The sequence below is a fragment of the Notamacropus eugenii genome, chromosome 3 (genome assembly GCF_028372415.1).
Source record: "Notamacropus eugenii isolate mMacEug1 chromosome 3, mMacEug1.pri_v2, whole genome shotgun sequence".
Classification (NCBI taxonomy): Eukaryota; Metazoa; Chordata; class Mammalia; order Diprotodontia; family Macropodidae; genus Notamacropus; species Notamacropus eugenii.
The window spans coordinates 350,827,115-350,851,940 of record NC_092874.1 but is presented as its reverse complement, the minus strand read 5'-3'; the positions used below and the strand labels follow the sequence as shown (position 1 = coordinate 350,851,940).

At 34.8% G+C, this 24,826-nt stretch overlaps 1 protein-coding gene across 9 annotated transcripts in view; it reads left to right on the top strand.

Annotated features, from left to right (window-relative positions):
* Positions 1 to 24,826, top strand: part of LOC140496889 (fibrillin-2-like) — a 132,386-nt gene that overhangs the window by 65,920 nt on the left and 41,640 nt on the right. For 7 of the 9 annotated variants that reach the window (XM_072597234.1, XM_072597231.1, XM_072597232.1 and 4 more), the window contains 8 exons: positions 4,817 to 4,942; positions 8,177 to 8,329; positions 9,038 to 9,103; positions 9,328 to 9,453; positions 10,954 to 11,073; positions 12,235 to 12,357; positions 13,865 to 13,996; positions 19,774 to 19,896. In XM_072597234.1, the coding sequence (XP_072453335.1) occupies positions 4,817 to 4,942; positions 8,177 to 8,329; positions 9,038 to 9,103; positions 9,328 to 9,453; positions 10,954 to 11,073; positions 12,235 to 12,357; positions 13,865 to 13,996; positions 19,774 to 19,896 (969 nt within the window). The remainder of the gene's footprint in view (positions 1 to 4,816; positions 4,943 to 8,176; positions 8,330 to 9,037; positions 9,104 to 9,327; positions 9,454 to 10,953; positions 11,074 to 12,234; positions 12,358 to 13,864; positions 13,997 to 19,773; positions 19,897 to 24,826) is intronic. The other 2 variants (XM_072597230.1, XM_072597235.1) reach the window with 2 other exon arrangements.

Genomic DNA, 24,826 nt, shown 5'->3' with positions numbered 1-24,826 from the left:
TTATCAGAGACACCTGATATAAAAATTGTTCCCTAGTTTACTCTTTTCTATCTAATCTTGGTTGGCACAAAAGCTTTTCAATTAAATATGATCAAAATTATCTAGTCTACATTTTGTAATGTTCTCTGTCTCTTGTTTGTACACGAGTTCTTCCCCTCCCCATAGATCTGACAGGTAGACTGTTCCTTGCTCTTCTAATTTGATTCTTCATTGTCTATGGTACCTTTTGTAGTTTCCTTCCTCATCTTTATAAATTAGTCAATATTTACTTTTCCTTTGTCTGAGATCAGGATCGCTACCCCTGCTTTTTTTTTTTTTTTACTTCACCTGAAGTGTAATAGATTCTGCTCCAGTTCCTTACCTTTACTCTATGTGTGTTTCTCTCCTTCAAGTATGTTTCTTATAGCAATGTATTGTAGGATTCTGACTTTTGATCCATTCTGCTATCTGCTTCTGTTTTATGGAAGGGTTCAACTCATTCACATTCACAATTATGATTACTACCTATATATTTTTTCTTTTTCTTCCTCCTGTCCTCTCTTCTTTCACCCTTTCCCACCTCACCACTGGTTTGCTTCTGTCTACTACCTCCTCTGATCTACCCTCCCTTCTGTTAGTCCCCAGTCCCTCTCCTTTATTTAATATCCTCCCCTTCTACTAGATTTCTATATACAACTGATTGTGTATATCAGGTGTGGGGAACCTGCAGATGCAAGGTCATATGTGGCCCTCTAGGCCCTCAGGTGTGGCCCTTTGACTGAATCCAAACTTTATAGAACATATCCCCTTAATAAAAGGATTTATTCTGTAAAACTTGGACTCAGTCAAAAAGTTACACCCAAGGACCTAGAAGGCCACAGATTCTCCACCACTGATCTATATTATTCCCTCTTTGAGTCAATACTGATGAGAGTAAGGTTAAAGGGATGCTCCTTGCCTCCTCTTTCCCATCTTCCCCTCCACGGCAATAGATTTTTCTTGCCTCTTCCTGTTAGATAATCTATGCCTTTCTACCTTGCCTTCTCTCCTGTACCCAGTGTACTCTTTCTCATCTCTTAATTTTTCTATGACATTCCCTCAAATTTGCTTTATATCCATACCCTATGCCTATGTATATTCCTTCTATCTACTTTTAGTGATAGAATTTTTAAGAGTTCCAAGTATCATGTTCTTGTGAAGGAATGTAAACAGTTTCACTCTCTTGAATCCTTTATGTTTTCTTTTTTCTTTTTACCTGCTTATGCCTTCCTTGGATTTTGATATTCAAGGTAAAATTTTTTGGTTACTTCTGGTCTTCTCCTCATGAAAACTTGAAATGCTTCTATTTTATTGATGTATTATGCTTAATTTTGTCAGGTTAGTGATTCTTGATTACAGTCCTAGCTCCTTTGCCCTCTATATTATCCTGTTCCATGACTTACTATTCTGTAATGTTATAGCTACCAAGTCCTGTATGATCCTGATTGTGGCTCCACAGTATTTGAATTGTTTCTTTCTAGCCACTTGTAGTATTTTTTCGTTGACCTGATAGTTCTGAAATTTGACTATAATGTTCCTTGAGATTTTTATTATGTGATCTCTTTCCTGAGGTGATAGATGGATTTTTTCAGTGCCAGTGTTGTCCTCTGATTCCAGGATGTTAGGGCAGTTTTCCTTGACAATTTCTTAAAAAATGCTGTCTGGGTTCTCCTTTTGATTATGGCTTTCAGGTAGTCTATTTTCCAGGTCATTGTTTTTCGTATGAGTTATTTTACATTTTCTTCCATTTTTTTTCATTCTTTTGAATTTGTTTGATTGATTCATGTCTCACAGAATCATTAGGTTCCACTTGCCCAATTTTAACTTTTAAGGAGCTGTTTTCCTCAATTAGCTTTTGCACTTCCTTTTTCATTTGGCCAATTGTACTTTTAGGAAGTTGTTTTCTTCAGTGGACTTTTGTATTGCCTTTTCCATTTGGCCAATTCTACTTTTTAAACAGGTTTCTTTTTCCAAGCTGTTGACTCTTTTTTTCAGAATTCTCTTGCATCACTTATTTCTTTTCCTAATTTTTCTTCCTCTCTTACATGATTTTAACCTCCTTTTTGAGCTCTTCTATGAGTTTTTTTGGGCTTGAGATCACTTCCCATTTTTCTTTGGGGTTTTGCTCATATGTGTTTTGACATTGTTGTCCTCTTCTGGGTTTGTATCTTAGTCTTCCCTGTCACCATGATAGTTTCCTATGGTCAGATTATTTTTTTTTGTTGCTGTTATTATTTTTTGCTCATTGTTTTTGGCCTTTTTTCTTTCTTTTAAAATTGATGTCTGCTGAACCTTACTCTCATTGCATTTGGCTTAAGGAAGGAATAACATAAACACTCAATTTGGTATGAAAATCTATCTTACACTACAAGGAAGTAGAGGAGAAAGGGATAAGAAGGGGTTGGGGGGAGTGATAGAAGGGAGGACAAATGGGAGGAGCGGTAATTAGAAGTGAGCACTTTTGAAGAGGGATAGGGTCAAAAGAGAGAATAGAATAAATGGGGCCAGGATAGGATGGAGGGAAATATAGTTAGTCTTTCACAATGTGACTGTTATGGAAGTGTTTTGCATAACTATACCTGTATAACCTATATAGAATTGTTTGCCTTCTCAGTGGGGATATGCAGGGAGGGAGGAAAGGAAAGAAGTTGGAACTCAAAGTTTTAAAAACGAATGTTAAAAAATGTTTTTACATGCAACTAGAAAATAAGATATACAGGAAATGGTGTATAGAAATCTATCTTGCCCTACAAAAAAACAGAGGGGATGGAGATAGGAGAAGGGAGGAGTATGATAGAAGGGAGGGCAGATTAGGGGAAGAGGTAATCAGATTGCATGCTGTCTTGGGGTGGACAGAGGGAAGAGATGGGGAGAAAATTTTGCAACTGAATATCTTGTGGAAGTGTCTGTTGAAAACAGAAATAAATAAATTAATTAAAAAAATAAAATTGATCTTTCCTCCCAGGGTGGAAGGGACTTTGTCTCAGGTTTCTTGTGTTAGTGGCTATAGGCCCTGGTAGTTTGTCTTGTGCTGTGTTGATGTTGCTTTGAGGCCCAGAGAGGACCCTCATATCTGGTGCTTTGTTGAATTAATGGCTTGACCCTGTTGGAGTCTGTAGTGGTAGAACTGCTTACCTGGTGCTGAGCTGAGGTCCCAGTGGTGGTGTTTGGCTTGTGTTGAGGCCCAGTGGATTTTTCTGTCTTACCCTGGGGCTACATTGAAGAAGGAGGAGGTCTGGCCATTGGAAGGTGCCTGTCTGATCAGGACTATGCTGATGCATGTGGAGGTCTGACCACTGGAGAATATCTGTTTACCCTGGGCTATGCTGAAGCACATAGTAGTTCTTGGAGCTGGAGTCTACTAGTTCCCCTGGTGATGCTAAGGCATATGAGGGAGGGTGGGTTGTGTTGGCATTTGTCTGCTCCACCACATTGGGGCTCAGGATCTCCTGCTGATTTACTGACTTGGGGCTTGCTTCTGGCTACTGGAATGCTTCCTATCCTGGAATGTACTCACGTTTTATCTGAGTGAGATAGACCTTTCTTGATAATCCTACAAGTCTTCCAGGTTAAAAGACTGCTCCATCCCATCTATCTCCTGTTTCTGCTATTCCTGGCTTTGTTTTGGGGTGCTATTTTATGATTACTTGGAGGTGAATATGGGAGAATTACAGTGATTAGTAAATGGCCTACTCTGCCATCTTGGCTCCCAGTAGTCTCCCTTTATCTTTTAATCAGAAAGCCATTGATTTAATCACCTTTCATTATATCTGAAAACTCTTATTTCTTATATTTACTACCTCTTTGACCCTACGCAAGTCTTACCCTCTGCCTCAATTTCCTCTATTCTAAAATGAGGATAATCATAGTACCTACCTCATAGAGTTTTTGTGAGGATCAAATTAGATACCTGTTAAGTGCTTTGCACTTTGCATATAGTAAGCACTAATTAAATGCTTGTTCTCTGTTTTGTCTTCTCTAAACTTTTTTTAACAGTTTATTATTTTGCCACCTTTTATAGTAGGATCTGTTTTGTCATTTTTATTCAGGTAAATTGCTTCTTGAGATTGATTAGACTTTTTTTTTCTATAAATATACTTGAATAGGTCCCCCACTCTGTGCAGGGACTGGAATTGAATTCCCAACTGGGAAAATTCCCTCTTACCAATGCAGGTCAGGAATTTCTCTACAATTTGGAGGCTTAGAGAGTTTTTTAGAGTATATAGAGATTAAAAGACCTATCCAAGATCATACAGTATGTGTCAGAGGCTGAATTTGAATGCATATGTTCCTGATTTTGAAATCACTTTTCTCCTCACTAAGCCTTGCCTCCATCCATATATGTATGTATGTGTGTGTGTGTGTGTGTGTAGTTATGAGACATAATTTTTAATTTTGAAGCAAGAATAATAACTTGAAGTAAGAATTGAATTTAACTCATATTTTAAAATAATAATAGCTAGGGCTTTAAGAGCTTTTTGCATATCTTAACTAATTTGATCTTTGTAACAAACCAACCCCATGAAGTGGGGCTATAGTTATCCCCATTTTACATATGAGGCACAGAGAGATTAAGTGATTTGCCCAGCATCACATAAGTAAGTGTCTGAGGCAGGTTTCAAATCTAGTTCTTCCTGACTCCAAATGCAGTTTTATCCACTGTGCCACCTCTATCTGTTTATTTTTTGTCTTACAGTAGTGTGAGGAACTAGACATATACTTTTTTAGAAGACATAGAGCTCATTAACTTAGCATCAGGAAAGGTAATTTTGTATCTTTTTTTCCTATTATTTTATAGATATAAATGAATTTAATGAAGATCCCAACATCTGTCTTTTTGGCTCTTGCACAAATACTTTAGGGGGTTTCCAGTGTGTCCACCCTACATGTTTTATTTTGTTTGACAATGAATGGAGATGCTTTGGTAAGGTTCCAAACGACAGCTTAGTGTCAATATTGACCTTTTTGTAACTACTTAATTCCATAGTGTAATCTTTTTTTCATCAATGCAGATAGTCACCTAAACTACACCTTCTACAATCCCTCCACATCTTATTTTGTGCAATTCCTGCCCGTGTTTTCAATATGTTCTCCACTGAATTAGACCAACAAGGTTTCCTCTAGTTCTTTATAAAACATTAAGAATACTATCATCTCATTCTTAATGTAAGACCAGTTCTCTTTTTTGTGATCAGATAAATGATAGATGTGACATATATGCCTGTGCATTACATATATTCACATATGCATATATGCATAATGTCTTTCATCCCACTATTATTATTAACATGCTGTGACCTGCTTATTCCCATAATGAAGCTTTCCTTTTTGTTTATCCATTGGCCATTGAGTTTGTGAAATTTTAATTCTTCTTTGATCACAGTGTTGCACAGTTCATGGTAATATCATCAGAGGAATAATTGCATTAAAGCGATAAACTGAAGAAAACAACTTTTTCAAATTTAGGTTTGTCCAAATGGAAGCTAATGACTCCATATGGTGACAAAAAACAATAAAAACAAAGTGAGAAGACTAAAAAATAACATATGACTATCTCATAGGAAAAAACAATTGATCCTTAAAATAAGTTGGGGAGAGATTATTTAAAATGCATCAGTCTACCTGAAAAGTATGAATAAAAATGAGTTAAATATCTGGTTCCAAGAAATTATAAAGGAAAACTTCTCATGTATCTTAGAAACAGGTACAGGGCAAAGTAGAAATTCGAAGAATCTGTAGAAAGAAACCCCAAAATGAAATCTCCCAAGAATATTACAGCCAATATTCGGAGCACTCAGGTCAAGGAGAAAACACTGCAAGCAGCCAGAAAGAAAAAAAAAAATTCAAATGCCATGGAGGCATATTCAGTATCACACAAAATTTGGCTATCACCAACCCGTTCTATCTGGTTGCCCCCTTGTGGGTACATTCTGACTTATCAGTGTCTTTCCTCAAATGATGCCTATAGTCAAACACAATACTACAGATATGATTTGATAGGGGGCAAAGTAGAACCTATCACTTTTTATTCCAGTAAGTATTACTCATTAGAACTTGGCTGCCTTATCACACTGTTGACTCATACTGAGTTCCCAGTCTACTAAACTCAGTAAATCTTTTTCAAGTAAATTAATGCCTACCATTCTGAACTTTTGAAAGTGATTTTAAAAAAATCCAAAAGTGAGAAAAACTTTCTGACTTAGAGATGAAAACACTGAACCTTTGTTTACTGTACCAGTATGTAACAAAATATTTGTGCAGCACTCTTTATGTTAAGAAAAAAAAACTTTAAAAGTGCCTATCCTCCAGTTTGAGAATAAGCAAAAGCTGGCATGTTAATGCAGTGGAATATTAAGTAATATCTAATATAAATAATTCAGAAAATTATAGGAAGATTTGTATGAATTGATCCAGAGCAAAATAAGCACAAGCAAAAGAACAATATACATAATGATTACAACAATGTAAAAGAACAGATTACCATAAAACAGTCAAACTCTGAGTAAATTAAAAAAACAACATTGATAATCCTAGAACTCAAAATGATGAAGCATGCCTTCTTCTTTACAGCAGACAAGCAGGGGAACTGAGGGCAAAATATTATTTATATTGTAAATTGTCATGACTGCATCAGTTTTTATTTGTCTTTTGCTCCAAGGCGAGGGTTCAATCTGGAGGAGAGGAAGAAAGGTTTTGTTTCGCTTTTTTTCTAGAAGTGATTATTATATAAAAACAAAAAGGATCAATAAAATCATTTTATAATAATTTTTGCTAGGACCCTGATTTCTTCTGTGTAAGGGGCTCCTGATGAGGAATAGCCTTTATCAATACAGATGCAAGACACTTTCCATGCAACTTACAGCAAGAAACATACAATGCAGGTGGAAGTCAGCTACAAATATTACCAACAGCAACTTATATAGAAGGAGTGGCCTCAATGATATTATCCAAGAAATCCATTATCAGATGAGGGGGAAGTCTTCCTCTTTATTCTTATGAAGTTTTAAAAAAAGGACAACAGATAACTCACGTGCTATCCCAGTACACAAAGAATGTTAAAAAGTTTAGAGAAAGGTCTCTAGCATGAGGAGTAGATATATGGAGCATTTATAGTAAGACATCAGTGAGAATTGTAGCAAGTAAGAAAAACAGTCTTCACTGATTCCAAAAATATCCACATCAACAAGATTACACATTTTTTAACTACTATTTTAAAAAATTTGGACTTTTTTGAAGCATAGCTATTATGGAACTATATTTCACATGATTTCATATGTAAAACACATATCATATTCCTTGTTGTCATAGTGGGTGGGGGAGAGGTTAGAGGGAAAAGAATTTGGGACATTTTTTATATGTTGAAAAATAAAAAAAGTAGTATGAGGGTAAAACATATTGTATTCATCTTTGATACTGTACTGAAAATAAAATGGCTACTGAAGTTCATTTTTATAACTTTGTTAGTGGAGTTTACAATTTATTTTCCATATGTTTATGGTGAGGATTAGCTTTCTGTGTGATTTACTTCATTGAGTGATGCATCCTACTTTCCAGATTTATATGATGTTGGGGGATAACGTGTTTTTTTGCTAAGATACAATATGATAGTGATAAAAAAAGGTAAAAAGAGACAGACTACAGATCTTTATGACGTGTTAGGAGTTTAGGAGTCCTGTTAGCAATAAATCCATCACTTATGGTAGTCATTGTAGTCAAGATGATGATGAATTTTGCTGAAGATTATACCTGAAATGGCAAAATTAGGTCCATGCCTTAGTATTTCTAGCTTGATGGGATCTGCTAAGACATATGACCCACTGTATTAACCTTCAAGAAACCAAGGGTATTTCCACATACTGATGAGGCATCAGAATAGCCCTTGAATAGATATTAATTGCTTAGTTTTATTTACACAAGTCTTATATTTTTTGTAAAATTTTACAAGGCAAGAAAACAGAGGTTGCCATTTGTCATAGAGTAAGATATTATTACAAGTAACAAAAAGTACTTTGTTACTTCTAAATAATGTATTGAAACTGCTATACTAAATTGTATCCACCTAAAAGACTTAGTCCTTTTATTCAGAGATATTTGTATTAGAACATTTTATATTTTCCTAAATAATTGAAGTCTTTTTACATTTTTTTAAACTGCTTAGATACCTGCCAGAGCTTCTGCTTCAAAAATTTTGAGAATGGAATGTGCACAGTAGCAAAAGCTTTCAATACCACAAAGGCAAAAGGTTGTTGCCATAAAATGCCAGGAGAGGGCTGGGGTGACCTTTGTGAACTGTGTCCCAAAGATGATGAAGGTGTGGATTTTAAAAAACTGAATGATTTTTGAATGAGAAAGAAACCAATGTAACTGTTAAAATGAAATTATTTCCTAAAGTACCTAGGTAGGTATGTTTCATTTGAATGACTTAATATTGACAAGTTCTTTAAAATAGTAGCAACTTGTATAAATTTATGTGTAATATACAAGTCAATGATTACTTTATAAAGGTTAGAAAGAAGAATTTGGGACACAGTGGAGTAGGGGAGAAGAAATGAATTATGTTACAAATTTCATGAAAGTTCTCATTTTGGTATGCATCACAAAGCTCATAAAATGAGAAATCTTATATTGAGAAACTGAATCAATACAAGGATTTTTCAGGAAGATGCTACCAATATCATATTGCATTATTGCATTGTAGAGAAACTGGAGAAAAATTATAAGTTCATTTGAAGCAAATCCAAAACCATCAGCCATGCTTTTTTGCATATAAAAAAAGCAAAATATAAAGATGAAGAAGCTGATATATGCTGGAGAAGTATTGGTCCCTCTTTCAAATATATTACTGTTAGGTTTTGCTTTTGAAATACACATACCGAAGAAAGTCCAGGGAGCTTTTCACATACACATTGTTTTAGAATTGTGAAGTAGAAGTAAAACACATTTTTGCTTTTTTTTCAATGGAAAATAATTATTTAATGATCAGAATAACTTGGAATTCTTATGTAATATTCCTTTGCAGTTGCTTTGCAGGATTTATGTCTGTTCGGCCACAGAACTGTCCCTAGTCTTCATGATACACGGGAAGGTATTATTTAATTTTATTTTAGCAAGAAATCACAAATTCACATTTAACAATTGCATATTCCTCTGTTACTCCACAGAATACATCCATTTCCTTAGAAAATTGTGATGCTATTTTGAATAGTAGTACAAATTGCATATCTTTTAACGTCTGAAAATTTGCTTGCATCCATCCAATTTTCCAATTAAAAAAAAAACATGTAGAAGGTTGGGAATTTTGTTTTTCAGATGTCAATGAATGTCTCGAAAACCCAGGCATTTGTTTAAATGGTCAATGTATCAACACTCATGGATTGTTTGGCTGTGAATGCCCCGTGGATTACAATCTAGATTACTCTCCTATACACTGTGTGGGTAAGTGATAATTCCCAGAATCATATAATGTTAGAATGGAAATGAGACCTTAGAGATTACAGAATTTTAAAGTTAGCAAGAACCTCAGCAACTATCTTATCTAATCCAGAATTGTCCCTTACAATATCCCCAACTTAGTGTAATCTAACCTTTACTTAAAAGACTTCTGATGAGAGGGATAAATCAATTGTATTTATTAGGTATTTGCTATGTGCAAGTTGCTGATGATAAAAAGGAAAAAAAAAGAAGAAGCAACTTACACTGTCTCCGCGCATCTACTCTTGGATATCTTTCATTGTTATATCATCTGGTCCAGTACCTTTATTTTATAGATTAAAAAAAATAGGGAGATGGAAAGGTGAAATAACTTTCTCAAGAACAAATGTCTAGTAAGCTCCTGAGCCAGAAATTGAACTTCCATTTCCGGGAATATGTTTTGCGGTTTTCATTTCATTTTTTTTTTTTACAACATGCGTGTTTAAAATTCACTTATTTAAGCCCAGGAAGAGGTCTGCCAGGCACTCAAAGTTAGAAGTGTTTCTATCTTTTCTCTTATTCTCCCGTTTATAATTCTGCCTTTAAAGATACTAACTATGCGATTTAATTTACATGTCCATTATTCTATATACTGGAGATATAAAGGACAGAAATAATAAGTCCTACCCTCAAGGAACTTAGCGAGATACAAGAAACAAGTAGATACAACATATAAATAGATAAATAAATATAGGATAATTTAAATATCATCTCTCAATCACAAACTCAGGCTTCTAAAAATGGAGATGTGGAGAGGGTGCCTTCTCGGGATGATAGCGTTGAAGACGGCTGAATAAGGAATGGAGAATTCAGGAAGTAACAAGTTGGGGACTTTCACTGGAACATAAAGTATATAAAGAGGAACTGTGTAAAATAAATGTAGTTGGAGCCAGCTTGTGAAAGACTTTCAAATAGATTAGGAGTTTATATTTTATCTTAGAGACTGAAGAGCAAAACTGAAGATTAATGAGCAGGGCAGTCCTTTAAAAGGATTATTTTGGCATCTCTGTCAAAGATGCTTTGGAGAAGAAAGAAACAGGAATCATGGAGGCAAGTTGTTAGAAGACTGTCGAGGTGAGAAGTGTTGAGGGTCTGAACTAATATAGTGGATATATAAATGGAAAGAGAAATGTGTAAGAGGTGTTATGGAGGTTCCATACAAGATGGGGCTTGGATAGAGTAAGCACACACTATGAAGTTGGCAGAGGAACATATTTGCCAGCCTTACCCCATTCTACATCTGTTCTGCCAAAGCCATATTCATGTTCACGAATTATAGAGCACAGAATATACATAACATTGAATTCCTTCAAAGAGTTATAGTGCTTGTTCTTTAGAACTATCTTATATACTATGTGGTGACGTATTAATATGTACCCAGAACCATCTACCATCTATGTCAAAGACTTGGGTGTGAATGTATATATATCTTTTAAAAATTTTCCAAATTTTCTTGTCTTCCAGATACACATGAATGTTCAGTTGAGAGTCCATGTGGAAATGGGACATATATTAATGTTATGGAGAGTTTTGAATGCAATTGCAGTGATGGATTTGAGCCAGGTCCCATGATGAATTGTGAAGGTAAGTGTTTTCTTATTCCTTATTTTTCCATGGTAAAAGTATTTTTGTTTATCATCTAAAATTATTCTGATATTGTTTACTTGTTTGTTTTGAGGTAGGGGAAAATCTATGATTTCATCAGTACTGTTAATTCTCTATATAAAAATTCCCTTTCAGTGATGCAGATCAACAATTCTGTAACATAAATTAAGAGACTTGCCTAAGACACAGAGTTAATATGAGTTAGAAGCAATTGAACCTAAATCTTCATGATTACAAGAAGTGCCTGTGTGCTACATCATGCTACCTCTCAAATTTCATTTACTTTAATTAAATATGTCCTTCATATGTAAAGATGATATCACCAATGGAGATGGCTCTGTGTGTATTATAGATATGGCCAGTCCTCTCAATATCACTATTCAGTGGACATGATAGATAATATTATCACCATTGTACAGGTTTAAAGAGGTTAAATGATATACTGAGGATCACATCATAAGTGATGGACCATGAACTTGAAAAAAGCTATTCTGACTTCTCATTCATTGTTGTTCCCACTCCACTAGTGGGAAAAAAAAAAAACTTCTCAGATGTGAGGTTAATTCCTAGCCTCCACTCAAAAAGAGCTACCCTGTTGGTGCCACCACCATAACATTTTTAATCTATATATCTTTCATCTCATGTCCTACATATAGTATCACAATGAGGTAGGTCCTCTAAACTGATCATTCTACTATTATATATTTGCAGTATTCACAATTATATTGTTTGAAACTCTTTCAGTGTTCCTTCTCCTCTTCCTTTGGTTACCAATTTCAAAGGCAAACACAATTTATCACTCACCTAGGTGCAAGCAAATTTAATTTGACATTTGTTAAACACTTAGTACATAAAGAGCTAGTCAAAGAGAAAGATAAAAAACTTGTATAAAGCACAATTCCTAGCCTTTATGGATCTTACAGTCTAAGTAGAGAAAAAGTACACATATAGAGATAACTGTAAAACAACAATATGTGATAACATTGGATAGGTGAAAAACAGTGTTGTGTGACCATATAAGAGGAAAAAACTCAACATTACTTGAATAACAGACAGTGTCTAATGATCATCTGTCCTTTAATTAAATAGACAATTTTATTGATAATGTATAAATATATTTGCATTTTTATCACTGTTTAGACATCAAGGAATATGCCCAGAATCCACTGCTGTGTACTTTTCGCTGCGTAAATACGTTTGGTTACTATGCATCCACTTGTCCTGCTGGCTATGCCCTAAGGGAAGATCAAAAGATATGTAAAGGTAATGATATTTAATAACTAAAATCTAAGCATGTACTTAATTTTGTAAAAATTACTTTGTCCTAGTAATACTAACAGTGTCCATATTGGAACTACAGCTATTCCAATTCTTAAATGAATTTGGCCTGAGTGGTATTCATATTTGCTGTGATACTGTATGTCATGGATTAAGTAATTTTGGTCTAAGCATCTGAATACCTGATATTTCCGTAATTAACGTTGAAGTTAGATCAGAGGAAGATTGTCATGTGGAGTAAGAAACTATGTTATAGAGGTGTTATTATACAATACTATTATATTCAAAATAAAGACAGCTGTCCTCTTCTAGTTTCGTGTAATTAGGAAGTTTTTTAGAAATCTGGCAAAATTACTTTAACCATCCTGAGTTTTTTGGGGGGGAGTTATTTCTTTTTTTTCCTTCAAATTGAGGTTTTATTTTACTTAATAAAAATGGAGAATGGGTTCATACTTGATAGTAGGGGAAGTTCTCTTTTCTCTTCCAAGCATCACTTCTTTCTTTTATTTATTTTTTTAATATATATGTATATTCATTTTATTTATTTTTAATGTTCTACAATCATTACCATAAAACTTAGATGTTTTCTCCCTACCTACCCCCGACCACCTCCCTCCCTCCCCAAGACGGCATACTATTCTATATAGGATCTACACATACATTCCCTATTGAATACATTTTCATTATAGTCATGCTGTGTAGAAGAACTAAAATAAATGGGAGAAATCATATAACAAACCAAAACAAAATACACATGCACACAAAAGAAATGATCTGATACATTCTGTGATTGAATTCCATAGTTCTTTCTCTGGATGTGAAAAGCATTTTGCTTCAGAAGACCACTGGAAATTTTTTTTTTAGTCCTTGCATTGCTATGCAGATCCAAGTCTACCAGAAAAAAACTCTCACACACTGTGGTCATTGCTGTGCACAAAGTTCTCCTGGTTCTGCTCCTTTCACTCAGCATCAGATCATATAAGTCTTTCCAGGCATCTCTGAAGTCATCTTGTTCATCATTTCTTAGCACAATAGTATTCCATTACATTCATATACCATAATTTATTCAGCCATTCTCCAACTGATGGGCATCCCCTTGATTTCCAGTTTTTGGCAACTACAAAGAGAGCTGCTATGAATATTTTTGTACATGTGGGACCTTTCCCATTTTTATGATCTCTTGGGGATACAGTCCTAGAAGCGATATTGCTGGGTCAAAGGGTATGCACATTTTTGTAGCCCTTTGGGCATAGTTCCAAACCGCTCTCCAGAATGATTGGATGAGCTCACAGCTCCACCAACAATGAATTAGTGTTCCAACGTGGGGAGTTATATCTTTAGTCTCACAAGATTTAGTTCACAAAGGAAAATAAAATTTTAGTTTATAGAAGAAAATAAAATTATTCTTTTAAGATACTTATGCCTGCACTATGAACTTGAACTTACTCTCAAGGATTTTTTTCTTAGCTATACAATATTCTGTTTCTTACAGATATAGATAAACATATTGAAAGCTTACATGACTGCAAATTCAGAGGCATGTTGTTTAAGAATATGAATGGTACTTTCATGTGTATCTGTCCCACAGAAATGTACCAAAGATCTGATGGTGAAGGTTGCATAGGTAAGGTTTGGAAAAAGAAATTGATATTCATTTTTCTAATAAGGTAAAAAGGGAAAAGATTAAATTGAATAAAGTCCAGCAAAACATGGCCCCCCATAGAGAGACAATATTCAGTAAACATGAGTCCACAAAATAAATTAGTGAGTCATTCTGCCTTTTATTTTTTTATTTTTAAAATTTAATTAATTTATTTTTAGTTTTCAACATTCATTTCCACAAGATTTTGAGTTCCAAATTTTCTCCCTATCTCTCCCCTCCTCCTTACCCCAAGACACTGTGCATTCTGGTTACCCCTTTCCCTGTTCTGTCTTCTCTTCTATCACACCCCTCCCTTCCCTTATCCCCATCTTCTCTCTTTCCTTGTAGGGCAAAATAGATTTCTATACTCCATTACCTGTATTTCTTATTTCCCAGTTGCATGCAAGAACAATTCTCAACATTTGTTTTTAAATCTTTCAGTTTCAACTTCTCTCTCTTCCTCTCTCCCCACACATCCTCACTGAGAAAGCAAGCAATCCAACATAGGCTATACATGTGGGGTTATGCCAAAGCCTTCCGTAAGAGTCATACTGTGAAAGACTAACTATATTTTCCTCCATCCTACCCTGTCCCCCATTTATTATATGCCCTCTTTTTTCCTTGTCCCTCCCCAAAAGTGTTTACTTCTAATTACTCCCTCCTTCCATTTTCTCTCCTTTCTATCATCCACCACACAACCCACTTATTCTCTTCTCCCCTACTTTCCTATAGTGTAAGACAGATTTTCATACCAAATTGAGTGTGCATGTTATTCCCTCCTTAATCCAAATGTGATGAAAGTAAGCTTCACTTTTTCCCTCTCACCTCCCCCCTTTTCCTCTCCATTGAAAAAGCTTTTTCCTGCCTTTTTTATGAGAGAAAATTTGTCACATTCCATTTCTCCCTTTCTCCTTCCAATATATTCCTCTCTCACCCCTTCATTTTAGTTTTTTAGATAACATCCCTTCCTATTCAACTCACCCTGTGCCCTCTGTCTATATGGATACAATCCCTCCAACTACCCTAACACTGAGAAAAGTCTCAAGAGTTATAAATATTATCTTTCCATGCAGGAAGATAAATAGTTTCAACTTTATAAAGTCCTTTAAGATTTCTCTTTCCTGTTTACCTTTTCATGCTTCTCTTGATTCATGTATTTGAAAGTCAAATTTTCTATTCAGGTCTGGTCTTTTCATCAAGAATGCTTGAAAATTGTCTATTTCATTGAATGACCATTTTTTTCCCTGAAGTATTATGCTCAGTTTTGCTGGGTAGGTAATTCTTCGTTTTAATCCTAGTTCCTTTGACTTCTGGAATATCATATTCTAAGCAGTTCAATCCCTTAATATAGAAGCTGCTAGATCTTATGTTATCCTGATTGCATTTCCACAATACTTGAATTGTTTCTTTCTGGCTGTTTGCAATATTTTCTCCTTAACCTGGGAACTCTGAAATCTGGCTACAATATTCCTAGGAGGGTAAACTTTTAACTAAATATTAATTTTTTGTCCCCAGTTCATTGGAAACAACTTTCATGTCTTTGTAGGCTAGAATTATGAAAAATTAATAAGAAAAATAAAATGAAGTATACTGAGATGTTAACTACCAGTTTGTTAACAAGTCTATCTAAAGATAATAGATACTCTGGAAGAGAAGAATTTGGATATAATATCTAGTTTTGAACGAGTTGGCAACAAATGACTTAAAAATGAAATAATTTGTGAAAGGAACCAGAAACCAAAATTAGTTTTCTAAGAATGCCTAAAAAGTAGAAGGAGTAAAACGTGGGATGCTATAATTTTGAAAATATACTAAAGTACTTATTTAGTAAAAGAGAAAGTGGGAGGGGGGGCAGAGTCAAGATGGTAGAGTACAAGGATGGACCAGCTGTAGTTCTCCCCCCAAAAGCCCAGATTTTGTGATTTTCTATGTGAATCTTCCCAAAATGATAATATAGTTTATTCTGGTACAGTGCCATTAAGAAATTACTTATGGTGCATCCAGGATGATAGATTAGACGCAGCAGGTAAGTTGAACTCTTTCAACATTCCTCTCCTAACAACTTTAAAATAACAACTTGAATCAAATTTTGGAGTAGTCAAGTCCACAAATAATGAAGTTGAGGTATTTTTCCAGCCTAAGAAAACTTAGTTCAGCAGGAGACATCTTTGACCACAGGATGGCAGCCTATTTGGAGTGGATGCAAGGACAGCAGCACCTTCAGAAGCAGTTAGGCCAGAGATGGAAAGTGGATCAGGAGCTGGTTAGAAAGAGATTACAAAAGGGACCCTTTGCTGGCACTGAGTACTATTAGTTGGCAACTTTATTGCTTATATGCAGTTCTGGGATATAATTCCAGGGCAGATAAGAGCACTGAGGATTAGTCACAAGGGAACAGGGTCCATGATCTTGGTTCTAAAGCAAAGAGGATCTTTAGTGTTTCTGGCTGCAAGGGACTGGGGACCTTCCTGGATAAATACCAGAGTGCAGACCAGGAGAACAGTGACCTCTCCCAAGATCACACCACCTTGGGAGCACCAAAAATTTGCAGATCCCCAGAACTAGTTCTGAAAATAGTAGTATGACAAAAAACTTTAAGCTTGGGACAGTACTTTCCCATTCCCAGGTGAGCCAAGTCCAACTTAAACATAAATTTCAAAGTCAAGAAGTAGGATGAAAAAAAAAAAAAGGACAACCACAACAACAAACTTAGACCACAGAAAGCCATTATGGTGTCAAGGAAAACCAAGATGTAAACTCAGAAGACAACAATGTGAAAACAGCTACAAAAAAATAAGTTAAAGAAAAATGCTAATTGGATCCAAGCCCAACAAGAATTCCTGGAAGTGTTAAAGGAAGAAAAGCATGGTAGAAGAATAATTGGAGGAAAAATGAATGTAAGGCAAGAAAATTATGAAAAAAATTAACATTTTGGTAAGAAATGCACAAAAATACTGGAAAAAATAGAATTGGCCTGAATTGGCTCAAAAATTGACTGATGACAAGAGATTTGGTAAAAGCAGTGTAGGATAAATGCAAAAAGAAATACAAAAACTCAGTGAAGAAAATAATTACTTAAAAATTAGAATTAGGCAAATGGAAGCTAATGACTCCATGAGACATCAAGAAAGAGTAAAGTCAAATAAATGAAAAACAGAAGAAAATGTGAAATTGCTCATCAGAAGGACAACAACTGATATAGACAACAGATTGAGGAAGATGATTTAAGAATTATTCGACTGCCTGTAAGAAAACTCTCCAAAATATTTTAGCCAAATTCCAGAGCTCCAAAGTCTGAGAGAAAATATTTCAACAAATAAACAACAAACAACAAATAAAGAAGTAATTTAAATTATTCAAAGAAATAATCCATATGTTGTGGTGCCCCAGTCAAGATCTTCCAAGATTTAACAGTTTCCAACTTAAAGGAATGTAGGGCTGAGAATATGATATTTTGGAAGGCAAATGAGCTCAGGTTACAATCAGGAATCATCTACCTAGAAAAAACTGAGTTTAATCCTTCAGGGGAAAAATAGATATTTAATGAAATAGAGGACCTTCAAGTATTCCTAATGCAAAAACCCGTACTGAATAAAGAAATTTGTCATTCAAAACAAGGCTCAAGAGAAGCATAAAAAGGTAAACATGAAAAAGAAATCATAAAGTACTTAACATGTAAAGTCATGATTGACTCAATAACTCTTTATGTAATTCCTATATAGAAAAATGAATAATGTAATCCTTATTGGGACAGTTAAAAGGAGTTTATATAGAAAAGGGTCATGGATATGAGCTGATTATATTAAAATAATCTCCCCTGCAGAATGAAAAAGTTAGAAAGAGGCATATACTGACAGAAGGGGGAAGGGAGTGGCAGAATAGGGAAAATTTTCTCATATAAATGAGGCATACAAGGAAGAATTTTCATAATGGAGGGGAAGATGGAAGTGGCAGGTAATGCTTGAACTTCATATTAGAATGGATACAAAGGGGGAAGAAAAAAATTTGTATGTGTACATATGCATGTGTATATGTGTATATATATATGTGTGTGTGTGCATATATGCATATAAATATGTATAAATGCATATATATGCACATATATATGTATGATTTGTATGTGTTTACACATATACCATTGTGTATAGAAATCTAACTTACCCAATAGGGAAATAGGAGGGAAGGGCATAATAGAAAGAGGAGAAGTTTGATAAAAGGGAGAACAGATTAAGGGAGGTAATGCTGAAAAGCAAAACAGACTTTTGGGGAAGAACAGGAGGAAAAGAAAACAGAAGGAAATGGGATGGAGAGAAATGCTTAGTTAGTGATCATAACTGTGAATGACTTTGGATGAGCTTACCCATTAAACAAAAGTGGATAGCAGAATGGATTAGAAACCAGGATCCAACAATATGTTCTTGTTTTTTTTTCTTACAAGAGAAACTCTTTAAACAGGAAGAAATATAGTTAAGACTACAGCAAAATCTAATACACTTCAGAGAAACTAAAAAATGGCAAGGTAGCTATCTTGATTTCAGGCAAGGCAAAAGCAGAAATAAACCTAATTTAAAAAAAAATAATAAGCAAACTACATTTTGCTAAAAGATACCATAGGCAATGAAATAATTTCAAAAAATTTTAAAGCTAGTTTCTCTAATAAGGGCCTCATTTCTAAATATATGCAGAGTATAGAAATTATTTTAAAAAAGGGCTATTCTCCAATTTGTAAATGGTGAGTGGATATGAACACGCAGTTTACAGAAGAAATCAGAGCTATCCATGGTAATATTAGAGAAACACAAATTAAAACAACTCTGAGGTACCACTCATTCCTATCAAAAATTACAAATTCTGGAAGGGGTAAGGGAAAATAAGTACAGAAATTATTGGTGAGTGAGAACTAGCATAACCTTTCTGGAGAACAATATACTACTGCACCTAAAGTATTGTAAAACTGTGCATATCCTTTGACCAAGCAATGCCTCTATTTTATGTGTACTCCAAAGAGATCAGAGGGAAAGGAAAAATGACTTATACGTACAAAAATACTTATAACAGCTGTTTTTGTAGCAAAGAGTTGAAAATTGAGAGGGTGCTCATAAATTGGAGAATGGCTGAACAAGTTGTGGCATATGGTTGTGGTGGAGTACATATAAGAAATGACAAAGGGGGTGGTTTCAGATAAAAAGTGAGAAGACCTATATGAACTGATTCAAAGTGAAATGAACAGAACCAGGAAAACAGTGCACACAGCAACAGCAACATTGTAATAAAGATCAATTGTGAAAAACTTAGCTACTCTGATTGATATAATAATCAAAGATAGTTCTGAAGGACTTGTGATGAAAACTGAAATCTACCTGCAGAGAACTGATGAATTCTGAGTGCAAATTGAAATATAAATCTCTCACTTTATTTTTCTTGCTTTTTTTTTGCAACATGGCTAATGTGGAAATATGTTTTGCATGATTTCACATGTGTAATACATACACTGCTTACCTTCTCAGTAGGTGGGGAATGGGGTTGGAGGTTGGGTGAGAATTTGCAATTCAAAATTTAAAAAAGATAAAAATGGTAGAAAAAAATAATAAACTTAAAAAAATAAATTATTTATCTGTAATCTGTTGGTAATATATCACATATTAGAAAAACTGCTACCTAACACAGGAATGTTGAAACTGTACTCATTTAGTTCATCAATACTTTGCCAAAACGTTATTCCCTATTTTATTTATTGTTTGCATGGTGTTTTCCTAAAGATGAAAATGAATGTTGCACAAAACCAGGAGTCTGTGAAAAGGGCCATTGTGTTAACATTGTTGGGAGCTACAGGTGTAAATGTAATGGATTCCAGTCAAGTTCACCAGGGATTGATTGCCTTGGTAAGTTGATTTATAAAGACACACATGTGTGTGTATAATATATTATATGCATGTATATATACTATATGTGTGACATATATGTTTATGTACATACATATAATTGCATAATGTAAATAATGTTCCTGAATATTTTTCCAAAGTTAAGCTTGAAGTCTACAGGAAAAAAATTAAAACAGTAGGGTACTAAAATTATATCAATTAATATCATTCTAAAATAAAAATATTTGTGAATAAGGTCATCTGTGCTAATATTAATTAAAAATAAATGTAGTACTTCAAAATTTGATTTTCTCATCTGGAACAATTTGATAAGATACTTATGGTATGCAGTTTAAATCTTGGAGATTTAATGTTGTTTGTCAGGGCTAGAAAATATACATTTTAATGAGCTGTTTTTATTAGCTAACTGAAAAGAAATATAGTGCTTAATTTTTTAAGAAAATAGGAATTGAGTTCTTACATTGATTAAATATCCTACAGAAATCTAATTTTTATTCAATATATTGTATTTATCTTCAAACCCTTAGAATAGTGCTAAAATGCAATTCTCTGCCCACTATACCAACTCTAAATTGTACATATATGTTGTTAATTGCTGAATTTAAACCTTATTTGATTTTTTCTTTTATCATTCACATAAATGAGCTATCTCTTTTCAGATTTGTACTACTGACACATAGCTCCTCTGTTTGGGAAAAGCAGTTATAACTAAAAACATCACATGTTAGTATATTTAGTATATCCATGTTAGTACACTTCTCCATGAGCCATGCTTTCTTGTGAAGTTGTATTACTTTGAACAAGCACCGCCAACTAATGCTGTGTGAGATTGCCTATACATGAAAATGTTCATAGAGACAGAAGAGGTCTTAGGGATCCCTTAGGGGAGTTGGACCAATCTGCCTTAGTGTGAGAAGTCTAGGCTCTAAGAGGCTAAAGAACTTGTCAGGTAAACAATAACCCCCAGATCACTTTTCTGTTATATTTTCTTAAAACACTTTTACCAAAATCCACTTCCTAGTACATGAAAGGACCGCTCAGTTCTTTTTGAAAACGCTGTGGTGATTATTTAAGCAAGCTAAATGGTAAACATACTCCTAACATTAGAAAATTTTGATATTGCCACTTAAAATTCAATCAGCATATGATTCCATCATATAGGAAATATATACAAAACAACTTTTTGTGCCAATGGAAATTGGTAACTTTCCTGCAACTTATAAGCTCACAAAGGTGTCTGGGCCTTGCACAGGATCTAATAGCCCAGAGGTGGGATTTTGAATCCAAGCCTTCCTGACTCTGTGGAGCTGTGGCTCCACTCTGCTGTGCTAAACTATGCTACCAAATTTCCAGTCAGTTCTTCAGGATCCATTTTCTATAGGTGGTGTGGTGTCAAGTATAAAGAAAAGACTGCAGTTTGTGACTTGTTTTGGACCTTCAAAATAAAATGACATATCTAGAAAGGAACTCACAGTCTATCTAGTACTACTTTCTCCTTTCACAGATAAGAAAGCTGAGGTCCAGGGATATTATTACTTACCCAGGGTTACAGAGGTAGCAATTATAAGATGCAGAATTTGAACTCATGTCCTCTAACCCCATAATCAAAACTCCATCTCCTATACCACATTCCTCAGCCACTCCAAAGGTAGTCTTACCATAGTCCTCATTAAAAAGCAAAGATGTTCTACCTGAGATCTCAAATTTATAGTCTCCAGCCTTTCTACTTCTTTTTCTCCTCAGTATGTCCTTTATCTTAATCAGGAGCCCTGGTTCCTTGATCACACCTTAATCTCCTAGTCCATCATCCATTAAAGCGCTGCCTTCCACTTTTAAATCCCTTGCTCTTGTTCTGTTTTCTTTCAACTTCTCCCTTTCTGCCGTTTCTCAAATCGGGATTACCTCCACTAAACACTCCCCTTTTTTTCATTGCTGGAGAATGTAATCACTCAAAAAGCCAATCTTAAGTACCTATCGCCATGTACTGTTGTGCTGGGAATACAAATACAAAAATGGAACTATTTTCAGAGAAGAAAATTTATGTTTAAGATATATAGAGATAGCTATATACATATACACATGTATAAGGAATGAACATATAGAATTAATGGAAAGTATACACAAGATTGTTAAATGTGTTGACTTTATACATTAAAAATGAAAGCTTTCTGACCTCAACTAGGCCCTCATTGCTATATGGCAATCCTTTTAATCATCTCTTAATTGATTATCATATACCACACAATGACAGTTCCAAACCATCTCCTTTCAAGTCTCTTACTGTCTGACTTCTCAGCAAATTAACCTTACTTCCCACTTTACTTAAAAGATTAAAACCATTTGTCATGAGTTCTTTTATGACCCCAAGCCTGATTCTCACAATGCTATTGCTGGAACTATAACCACTGCTAGCAGATTTCATTCCTCCTCATCTGGAGTAGTTGATTTTTCTTTCATTCAAGTCATTTGGGATGTATACTGACAAGTACCAGAAGATACTGACAGTCAAAATTGACTCATTTGCAGCTGGTTTCTTAAACCGAGCCACAAATTGGTTGTTTTTCTCATCTGAGAGGGAGAAATAATGTAGAATGTCAGATTATGAGCAAGAGACTAATGAAGAGAAATATAAAGAACATGCTCTTATTTTCTTTGCTTCCTGATTAATGAAGAAGAGACTATGTAGAAATCCTGTTGGCATTCTGCATGCTCCTCTCCATAAGGTTGGCAAAGGGACTGTATGATGCTAGTACACGTCATCTTTAAGAGAAATGAAAATCACAGAAGAAAATGTAGAAAGCAAGCATGACTGACCAGTATGCCCCACAGTGTGACTGAAGTTGGCCATTCAGATCAAGGTTATTGGATCATGTTGTATTGCTATATAAAATCAATGACCACATTAAAGCAGAGTTTCTCCTTTAAATAGTCATTCAAGCATGTAGCCTGCACTTTGAGAGTTTAAAACAAAACAAAACAATCGTGGAATACTTCAGGATGTAGTTCCCCATAATTGGCAGAGTTCCAATGTAAACAAGACAACCACTTATAAAGGACAGTGTAGAGAACATTCCTTTGCCAACAAAGGTTAAGGCTAAAGGAACTCTGAGATCTCTTCTCGGACATTCTGTGATCTTCTAACCTGAATATATCCAAACCTTATTTACTTGTTTAACCTCCCCAGGCCCAAGTTTATTCATCTATAAAATGAGAGTTGGATTAGATTGCCTGTGGGGTCCCTTCCAGTTTATTTACATTCTATCATCTTAGGATCCTCATTCATCTTCTCATCTCCTCTAATCATAAGTTTTTTTTGTTAAAGCTGCACTTCTCCACCTGTGATCTTTATTCTTTCTTCTCTCTCTCTGTCTCTCTCTCACTTTCTGTGTGTGTGTCTCTCTCTGATTGACATATTCAATTGAGATGTTCTTTGATGAAGATATCAAAGGTATGACATCTTTTTTTTTTATTTGAGGTGAGGGTTGATTGAACCAATCCATCACATGTAAATGAACTATTCACTGATTTTGTGCTGTACTCTCCTTCTTTCATGTACAGTATTTATATAATCTGTCATCCAATACCTGTAGTTACTTCAAGACCTGGAGTAGGTCTTCTTTCATTGTTTTTCCTTACTTGTCAATAATCACTCTTTCCATAAATTTTCCATGAGCACTGTGTATCCCTCCTTAACCCCATCACCTTCTGTTCGTTATTATAAAAATGTATATGCATATCATAGCCTCTCTATTTCTTTGTAAGCAAGTTTCTTGAATTCAAGGACTTGTATCTAGTAAGTAGCACAGTCCCCTTTGTATAGGAGACTTTTAGTAAATGCTCACTTGAAATGATTTTACTATAATCACTGCCATGCGAAGAACACTGGAAAAACATTATCCAGTTCTGAATCATACCATACCTCAAGAAAGAATAGGTTATATTCCAAAAAAGATCATATGAAATTAGCTTGTTTGGGACTAAGAATGCACTTTCCATAAAAAGCAGTGCAATAAAAATTGATTTTATTTCTAGGCCAGTTCAGTCAAAGATGTACCTGAAATATAGTACTATATGATATTTTCCCATATTTTGTAGTTCTTGTTAAAATACTCATCTTTTCTAATTATTTTTAAAAGAGAAAATAAATTCATAGTTTAAACTTGGGATACTACAAACATCATCATTCATGTAGGTTTGTCTCTAAGTGCTTGTTCCTGTTAAGTGAAAAGATTTTACTTGACTGTTGAAGGAGGATTTTTACTCCCTCTCCCTTTGTCCCCACCTTTAAAATGGAGCCCTCACTAGCCTTTTCAAGCCACTCCCTTCATTCAATTGGACTGTTTCTAGTCATCATCCTCATGGTTAGAGCAGGAAAATGGAGCAGGCCCAAACCCCAATTCCTTCACCAGACAAAAACTACAACTGAACAACTTTATTTCTAGGAGCAAACTAGATTCATGCTTCTGCCCCTCTTTTTGAACTTAAACATAAATCAATAATTCATTTTACTCCAGAGAAATAGTTCCTAGCAATTTCAGTGAATCTGTTCTCTGTGTGCTTAATGCCTGTCTTTGTTTCTGTCTCTGACATCTGGTTACCAGTATTGAAATACATAAAAATGAGTAATTGCTTTTGTCTGTCACTCTTGTATCAGTTTTCAATACTAACTGAATAGAAATATAGACAGATTTTAAAGAAAAGATAGACTTTAGACTTACATGCTTTCCTGATCAGGGAAAGAAGAGAGAAGAGGGCAAGGCAAAAATGACCTTCAGTTCTTCTGAAGGCAAAGGTAAACAGCAGCCAATCTGCCCAGACACCTCTCCTTTTAGTTTCTAGGTACTCTTCCAGGTGTGGAAGTTTGAGGTAGTATCATAGTGGCCTCACTATTCCCAGCTGCTCTTCCTATCTTCACACTCACTACAAGCTC